The sequence below is a fragment of the Falco biarmicus genome, chromosome 6, assembly GCF_023638135.1.
Source record: "Falco biarmicus isolate bFalBia1 chromosome 6, bFalBia1.pri, whole genome shotgun sequence".
In the NCBI taxonomy this organism is placed as follows: domain Eukaryota; kingdom Metazoa; phylum Chordata; class Aves; order Falconiformes; family Falconidae; genus Falco; species Falco biarmicus.
The window spans coordinates 54,995,564-55,004,735 of record NC_079293.1 but is presented as its reverse complement, the minus strand read 5'-3'; the positions used below and the strand labels follow the sequence as shown (position 1 = coordinate 55,004,735).

General features: G+C 47.0%; 1 protein-coding gene and 1 long non-coding RNA gene across 2 annotated transcripts; one reads left to right on the top strand and one right to left on the bottom strand.

Annotated features, from left to right (window-relative positions):
* Window positions 1-1,688: 1,688 nt before the first annotated feature.
* Window positions 1,689-4,833, bottom strand: CCN2 (cellular communication network factor 2). The gene is made up of 5 exons (XM_056344448.1): window positions 4,504-4,833; window positions 4,185-4,407; window positions 3,774-4,025; window positions 3,343-3,554; window positions 1,689-3,027 (listed from the first exon to the last, which is right to left on the bottom strand). The coding sequence occupies exons 1-5, from the start codon at window positions 4,552-4,554 to the stop codon at window positions 2,731-2,733; spliced, it is 1,035 nt and encodes a 344-aa protein (XP_056200423.1). The 5' UTR covers window positions 4,555-4,833; the 3' UTR covers window positions 1,689-2,730.
* Window positions 4,834-5,128: 295 nt separating this feature from the next.
* LOC130151941 (uncharacterized) lies at window positions 5,129-7,954 on the top strand. Its single transcript, XR_008822814.1, has 2 exons — window positions 5,129-5,382; window positions 5,467-7,954. It is a non-coding gene; the product is annotated as an uncharacterized LOC130151941 (long non-coding RNA).
* The last annotated feature ends 1,218 nt before the right edge of the window (window positions 7,955-9,172 follow it).

Below are 9,172 nucleotides of genomic sequence, written 5' to 3'. Positions count from 1 at the left end.
AACAGGCTTGAGCAGCATCGTAAACACCCCATCTCTTAAGACCATCAATCCCAACCTGGCAGATGTATTGTGCTTCTTTCTGTTCTTCTGATCCTGAGAGCTTCTATAGTGATGGCTATGAATGAAGTCCACATATATCCTGTCCTTGCTGGAACTAGAAATGAATTTTCTTGTTATTTGGGGGTGGAGCCACAGTAGCAGTCAGACAACCAGTCCTTGTGGTTTGAGTGTTTGAAGTGTTTCCAGGTTGAACTGAATGGCTGCATCATATTCGTAACCTGGGGGTGGGGGAGGGGGAACAGAGAGAGAAAAAATGCTGAAGAGTCTCAGGGAACGTAAGAGCCAGAGGCTACCCAAAACTATTTCATATGGGACACAGAAAGCCACTTCCTCATGCCAAGAGAATTCCTCGTATTTTTGGAGGAAGGGGAAATGCTTCTATGGCCTTGTGCAAAGCCTGGTGAGGCCACTGGCAAGACTCCCATTGACTTCCCATTACTTTAGGGCACTCTTGTCCATCATTAGTCAAAGCTGGTGTTACACTGATCTGCTGCTAATGCTAGCTGAAATCAATGGTACTGGAAGGTGCTCAGGAAGGATGGACATTTTTGTAAGCTAACACTCTTTCGCCACCAGAAAATTCCAGATTGAACTTGTTTGCCTGAACAGGATTCTTGTTGGAGAGTACGTGTTTTTTCTGAAAACAAGAACTAATGCTTCTAGTGCAAAGGTTAATTTTAAATTCAAAGAATCCCATTGTCTTAATCAAGGGCCAAAAAAAAGTCTGTTAATGCAAGACCTAGCACAGGACTTAAGCTTCCCTTTTAGCTTTAGGGGGATGGGGTAAATGATTCACAACTGTCCTTATACTGCTTTTTGCTTATCTGAGAACATTGAGGCTATTACCAAAATGTGTAGCTCTTATGACACTTCTCACCTGTGGGCCTGAAAGAGTTTGAAGCAATGAATATTTCACACTGTCACGTAAAATGATTTGCCCTTGGTCAGCAAGTAGGAATATCACCCAAGTATCTGCTGTCTGAATTCAGTGCTCTGTCTACCATAGTAAGGTCTTAATGCAAATAAAACCACATCTAAGTTAGCTCTACTCTGCATGAAGGTTAAATCAGAGAAGTCTTAAGAGGCCACTTCCAACCTGTATTAGTCTGTCATTTGTCATCATACAACTCTTTACTGAGAATTCTACTGAATTTTGAACGTCTGGATTTGACTCTAGTCAAAAGCCACTCAACACAGACACTTTAAAAACATTTTCCTTGCCTTAGTTGAAAGCAAATCTTAATCGGTGGAACACTTCAATGACATTAAGCACGTTGCATGGCGTTTTACTGTAGCAGTCAAATACTATAGTGAGCAGCTGGCTTATTTTAAAGCACCACATGTGACGCACGAGGAACCTGCTGCACTTTCTAGCGCAATACCAGGCCTGGAAACACAAGCCTGGCCCTGTCCTCCATTCTGAATTCAGGCAAGTAACAAACTACAGTGGGTTCACTAGTAACAGAGAAAGTAACCATAAATTATTAGCTTATTCAGAAACGTATGTGCTTCTGGACAAAGAGACCCCAACTCTCCATGCATTGTTTTCATCTAGTGCACAAAGCCAAGCCCTTTTAGAAATATGTAAAGTAATACGGAAGACTAAAGGTAAATGAAATACCAAGCCATTTATATAAAAAATATAAATACTTTATTTTCAACTAAAAAGGTGCAAACATGTAACTTTTGGTCACACTTCTCAACAAATAAACTGTTCAGAAAGAGCCATAGTCAAAGAAAGAAACAAATGCTCCAGTGGAAAGACTGATGAGCTACAGAAGAGCCACTTCTCTTAAAGCCACTTGTCCAAAAAGTAAACATATTTTGCCAGATGAATGCTTTGTAAGGATACAGGCACCTCTAACATCTCCATCTTGATCTCAACTCACCATTTGGCCCTATCTGAGCAATTTCCACTAGAGTACCTATTTCATGCTTTGAATGCATTGTCAGACAAGCTTTAAATCCTACCTATCTTGTTCCAAAAAAAGGCTATCATTGAAATTTCAAAGCATTAAACAAAGGCACAAAACTTTAAATTAATTTAGATAACTGTACAAATATATATACACACAGTATTTACAATATTAATAAAAAGTAGCTTGTTACAGGTAAATTAACTGCCACAAGCTGTCCAGTCTAATAGACATAATTCTGATTCTTGTTAACCAAGGTACATGAATCAGAGTGTCGGAGCTGAAACATTACTGTCCTGACTAACAGAACACCTCCTACATAGCACTTTGCTGGGTGAGGGTTTGTGTTCCAGCTGTTGCTGTCACTAAACCAGCGCTAGCAAACGTGCTAACGGTCTCCTTCTCAATTGCACTACTAGATGAAGCACGCTGTACCACATTAAGGTAACAATTGCTTGAATCTGCTTTTCCTGCCTATTTACCTTAACCCCTTCACACCACCTCACAAAAAACATGTTCTGAAGCTGTATCTTGCTGTGGTCCCACTGTCCGTTTTACCTTCTTCTTCAAACCACCATTTGGGGTCAGTAGAAAAATCGTCTTAAGTCACATGGAGCAGTTTGTTGAAATTAAAAAAAAAAAACCCAAAACCAAAAAAACCTCGATTTAAATACCTTGTGCTATTGAATCATGTTTACAAAATGAGATGCAAATCAGTTCAAGTTGAGAATCTAGTTAGTGCCTCCTTCTGGCTTTATGCCATATCTCCATACATCTTTCTGTAGTACAGAGACTCAAAGATGTCATTGTCTCCAGGGCAGTTGTAGTGGCACGCGCAGGTCTTGATGAACATCATTTTCCTTTTCATGATCTCCCCATCAGGGCACTTGAACTCCACGGGGAGGGTGGCTGTTCTGTGGGGTGTGCAGCAGCGCCCATCAGTGCAGACACCACAGAACTTAGCTCTATAGGTCTTCACACTGGTGCAGCCAGACAGCTCAAACTTGACGGGCTTGGAGATTTTGGGGGTGCGAATGCATTTTTTTCCTTTCTGTTAGGATATAAGTGAATACAAAATGTTTAGAAGATAGCTTGCAAGCTTAGTGCTGTGGGAAAGCCTAAGGGCAAGCAGACACGCTAATCCTCATTATATCCTCATTAGACAAGAGTGTCTTACATGGTGCCACAATGCACCATGAGAGAAAATTAATGACGTTTAGTTGTAAACTATTCACCACTGGGGCAAAAGTCAAATACCACCTGAAACAGACTACCAGTCAGAACCGGACGCTTCTTGTTAAGACACTGGGGTTTTGCTAGGGGATTGAAGCAGTCTAGTAGATCATACATAAAGATGAGTATCTACCTTGATGTTCTCCTCCAGGTCTGCTTCACAAGGTCTGACCATGCAGAGTCTACTCTGTTTCTCCAGCCTGCAGAAGGCATTGTCATTGGTGACCCTGGTTGAGATGCCCATGCCACAGGTCTTGGAGCAAGCACTCCATTCTGTGGTCTGCACCAGGCAATTAGCACGCATCATCGTTGGGTCTGGACCATAAGTTTCTTCCAGTCTGTAAGCTGCAGGAGACAAACCACCAAGATGAGACCAGTGCCTGACCTCATGCTAAAGGCTCTCTTCTCTTTCCCAAGAAATTCAGGCAGCCACACTTAGTCTGTGGGACAACTCTACTTACTGCAGCACTCCAGCTGCCAGGGTGCTCTGTCCCACTGCCTTCAGCATCCATGCACAGTGTCCCTTACCCCCAGACTGCTGTCCACAGAAGTACCCCCACTCACCAGCGAGAGCGGGCCCCACAGCGGTCTGCTCTTTAGCCTCATCACAGACCCACTCCTCGCAGCACTTTCCAGGGAGCTTCACCCGGCGTGGGTAGGGGCAGTCGGGGCTAGGCAGGCGGACGTCCATGCTGCAGAGAGGCACGCAGCCCACCGCCCCGTCCAGGCAGGTGCACTGGTACTTGCAGCTGCTCTGGAAGGACTCGCCGCTCCGGTACACCATGCCGCCGAAGACGCACGGGGCGCCGTCCCGAGCTGCGAGGGGCAGGAGGCGGCGGGTGAGGCGGGGCGGGGGGCGGCCGGCAGGCGCGGCGAGGACGGGTCGCGGCCCCGGCTTCCCCCTTCCCCGTCCCCCTGCCCGGCGGGACCCTGTCCCCGTCCCCGCGGTTGGCGGCAGCCCCGGCCCCCACTCACCGGTGCAGACGCCGATCCTGCGGTTGGCGGGGGAGCCGAAGTCGCAGAAGAGCCCCTTGTGGTGGTCGCAGGGGTCGCGCTCGGTGCAGAGCTCGCCCAGCTGCTTGGCGCAGACGCGGCAGCAGCCGCAGCCGTCGAGCACCAGGGAGACGCCGGCGGGGCAGGTGGGGCCGGGCCCCGCGCCGCACTGGCACTGCCCGCTGCACTCCTGGCCCCGCGCCTCCTGCGAGCGGCGGGGAGAGAGGGGGCGTTAGGGCCGCCGGGGCCGGGGCCGCGCCGGCCGGGGCAGGGTGGAGGCGCCGCGGGCGGCGGCACTTACCGGGCTGAGGAGGGCGAGGAGAAGGGCTACGGCGAGGCTGGCTGGGGCCATTCCGCGGCGGTCGACGGCTTGTGGGCGACGCGGCGTCGGACGGGCAGGGGCGCCGGGCTGCACGGCGGAGGGGCGGTGAGGTGAACCGAGGTGAGGAGGAGAGAAGAGGAGAGGAGAGTTTCTCGCCGGGCGGTTCTCCTCAGCGGCGCGGCCGGGCCTGTGGCGGTGAGCGCTGGGCCGTCGGGTGGCTGCGGGGTGCTGCGCTGCGCTGCTCCGCTCTCCTCCGCTCCTTCCGAGTGCGGCTGGAGAGTGGCTGTCTGACTGCCGAGAGCCGGGGCGGCCGCCCCTTTATACGCGGCGGCGGCGCGGCCTCGCCAATGGGCTGAATGGGGCCGCGGACAAACAGCGACATTCCGCGCATTCCTGCGCGCCGCGCCGCGCCGCCCGCCCCGCCCCGCGCCGCCACCGCCGCCCCGGAGCGGCCCTGACCCCTGACTCCCGCATTCCTCCGTCTGCGCCCCCCCCCAACGCGCAGTGCCCCCCCCCCCCCCCCCATTTTTTTATTTTTCATCCTGATGTTTTTTAAACGTGAGTCACCTCCGCTGCAGCAGCGCTCGGCCGTCGGCTCCCCCCGGCCGCGCGCTGCTGGGAGGGGGCGGCGGGTGCGGCGGCGAGGGGCGCGGGGCGCGGCGGCCGGGGGCGGCCGGGGGGCTCCATTATTTCCTTTCCTCAGCTGTCCACGCTCGCCCCTCGTCGCTTGCCCGGGCAGAGGGGACGGGAGGCAGGTGGTTTCGGAGCTGGCCGAGGCCCCGGGGGCGGCCGGTGGGGCCCTCGCCTCGGGGTGCCCGGCGGCGAACGGTCCCGGCCCTTTGGTGCTACCAAAAAAAGGTATAATTACACTACCGGGTATAAATTGACTCTGTGTACCACTGAATCATACTGAATATTTGTAATGTGTTCCTTCCTTAATAGATGCTCTCTATGAATAGAGAGAGTCCTATTTACTCTGAAATATTTGGCACAGCGGATGGAGTCAGAAGCATGGAAGAAGTGGCTATTATTTTCCCACTGCCTGTGTGCAGCTGTCATTTCTGAGCAACACGTTCCTTGCACATCTCTGCTTCCCAACCTTGCTGATGGTCTACCCCAGGATTACAACAAGAGACTGGCATGCCACCACACTCGGCCAAAACCTGAATGTTGTGGTTTGTATTTGACCAAACCCAAGACCTAAGCATTGTGGCTTGTGTTAAATCATTGCAGATAACTGTTATGGTTTTCTCTCTCTTTTTAATTATTTTCTTTTTTCTTTTTTCTTTTTTTTTTTTTTTTTAAACCAGGAGGATGGTTCTTCCCTGACCTCCCCATGTATAATCACTTGAATATTCAGTGATGTCATGTTGTTTGACCTCCACTTTAATGCAAGGAATGCCAGCATTTTGGCTTTTGACCTATAGAAGTATGTTGGTGTTTAGTGAGGAAGACTGGCTTAACGCATCTTATTAGGCAAACTGAAATCTGATGGTTATCTTAAAAGATACGGTCTTTTGCATGTAGGCTTTCTCCCGCTGCCATACCCCTCCTTCTTTCTATCCCTCCATATGCAGGCGTTCTTCCGTGCTGTGATGCAGCAATATGTATGCACAGGACTCTTGAGGGGAAAAAGAAACGTTTTCATGTAAAGCGCTAATAGGATATATTGTACTGTAAAACTGTTATTTATATTCTGCCAGCACTCTACTTCAACTGGTAAAGTCGTTTGGATGTCATTTCTTCTACTTGAAATTCTCTATTAAAAGAAATGAGATTGGCTCTGAAAGATAAAGAAAAAAAATATCAGGGGAACAGTTAACATTAAATAATATATGGTAAATAATATATGTTCCCAGACCTAAGAGGCTTCCTGAAATCTGTATTTACTTGAAGGACTCGAATGGCCTCAGAACTGGGTAAATAATGTGTACCAAACTATGTATGACATGCATACCAAAATGCAAATGTAACCAGGTAAACAGAATGCCTTTTTAAAATGCCTAAATATGGTAGGAGAACATCAGAGAGAGAGAGAGAGAGAGAGAGAGAGAGAAAGAGGCTCTTGACATGTTTTATAACTTTCCATGTAAGAGTTTTTTTCAAAGAAACAATTTTATTAAACAAAACCTAAGAATCTCACTGACAGAAAAAGTATGTTTAAAAGTAACAAACCATCAGAAAGCCCGGAAATCCAAAATTAAAGGATAAATCTGTCCTAAGTCCTCACACTGCGGGCCAAGTACATCAAGCTGCATCCATTTGCTGCCCTGAGAAAAAAAACAAAAAAGGACTTAAATAGGCATTTGGTCTAGAGAACTAATTCTGGTCTTGTACCATTGTGAATCGGGCATTAGCCCACTGAATTAAAAGTTGTACCAGCCCATGAAGGTGGGTAAGAATCAAGGTCCATCAGGTTTGCTTTTGTGTCACTTCGGTTTCTGTGCTGTTAGATGTGACTCATGGGGTACCTTGTTTGTGCATGTGTATGTATGCACAGGGGCAGAGGGAACCTGGAAGCAAAGGTAGAGTGCAATCAGTCTTCAGCTTATGCTTTCTGATGACAGGGTGTCATGGGTTGGAGAAAAACATCTTGGCATTGATGCATAAAATGGTTAAAATGCACTAATTTTGACTTCCATGCATGTGTTTATACAGCACATGCTTTTAAGATAGTGTATTTTTTCTGCTGAAACTAAGAATTCGCTACACCAGCCTTGCAGACTTGTTTACACAGCTATATACGGTATGTGTGTGTCTACATCAGTTTCAGTTGGTATAGTTCCTTTGGTGAAGTCTTGTAAAATGTACAGGTGTGGATATGCTGCATTCCTCTCTTGTGTTTTTCCTTCTTTTTTTTCCTCCTTCCCCCCAAAAAGTCACTTGATCAGGTATCAGACACACTGAAAACCTGGCAAGACTACAGGAAAGTGGCTAGACTTGGAGTGTTTGTGTACTTAAAGAAAGAATCTTGCACATTTTCAACTTTCAGTCACAGATATTTTTTTGTAAGAGCAACTGGAGGTCTGAGCCAGCCCTCAAAGCGGAAATCAAAAGCTCCCAGAGAAACATACCCGAGGAATGTGGATCTGATCCAACAACCATACGCAATGCACATAGAGTACTGTCAGTCTTATAGGAAGTCTTGCCATATATGGACATCTGGACCCTGAGCTGTTTATCATCATGATAGGCTTGTAGCTGGCTTCAGACATTTCTGGCTTGCCTCAGGTTTAGTATGCCAGTTAGTTCCTTTCCTAAAATGTTCACCGGAATATTTCTTAAAAATTGTAATAAATATATCTCAAAGTCCTGAGAGGTTTAGTTGAAGTTATGTTACCAGGCTTTTGCTTAAAATGCAGATTCCAAGCAAGACTTACGCTGCTAGCTCAGAAATAGACACAGAATAAAAATAAAGATTTATTCCATTGTGAATGTGGTTGCCTGGTATTTGTCTTTCTTAGAAGTCATCTGGTAACTTATTCTATGTATCTGTAGGCATAGAAAGTGCTCTGAAGTAAACTGTTTGCTGAACTTTTGCTCATCCTGTTTGGGAGGGATGTGTGAGCTCATGAATCAACAAAGGCAAATCGAAACAGAAAACAACATTTGCCAGAAGCTGTCAAGCAAGTTACCTACATCGTGCCATTTGCATTGCTTTGTTAGAGTGAGGCATGTGGTGCAAGCCTTCCGCTTTGGAGCCAGGACAGTTCATGTCAGCTAGTCTTACCAATGAGAGGCATTAACTCTTCTCCAAAGTGAACCTGAATAAGAAGGCTGGGTGGCGCAGTGGATGGCATAGGGCCGACGGAAATGTTCACTGATGAACTGGGGGACCTGGTCCTCACGATACTGGGTCAGATTCTCTGCTAGGGTCAGTTGGGCAGATTCACTGAAATGCACTGTTGTCCATTAAAATACTTGGACTTGAGAAGTTCAAGTCCATTGAGCTAAAGCTATTCAGCAGTATGAGCAAAGTAAAACCATCAGATGCGATTCCCATCAGCAGATCTGAGTTCTGTTTTCGGTAATTGTTGTTATTTAAACTTTCTAAGATGATATTTTGTTACTTCTAGAGTCACTGAGAATGCTGTTTTAAGCTCTTGGTTTTGTTTTTAAAACGTAACTGGAGTTTTTATGAATGTGTGTGGTCTTAAAGCAGCAAAATGATTATGGAAGTAGAATAATCTAAATGAGTATTTGAAGCACATGTAAAGCTTTACAAAAGACATAAGTAGCATGAAGGCAAAGATTCTTTGCTTACCAAGCCTCAGGTTCAGTTTATCTGATTTTGTTCTGAAAAATTTGCTGTAGATCTTACTGGCACTGTAGGGAGCAGCATTCATCTGTGCAGAGGTTGGCTGTGTCCTAGGTTTTTGTGGGGAAGTGCAGAGAAAAGGTGCGTAAGGAGGAAAGAGACTTCCAGCTGTTCATTTCTCAGATCTGACTGAGGTTCGCAACCTCTTGCAATTGTAAATCAACTAGTGTAGGACTGCAGCGAGTCACTAACCACTCCTTTGATAATAGTCCTATAGATAGTTAATAATTCATAAACAGTTAAGTGTCACTGGCTGGAGTGGAAACGTGGCCAGGGACTTGATTCAGAACATCCACCAGAAATCCTCTGAGGTCCGGCTCTTAGAGGAAC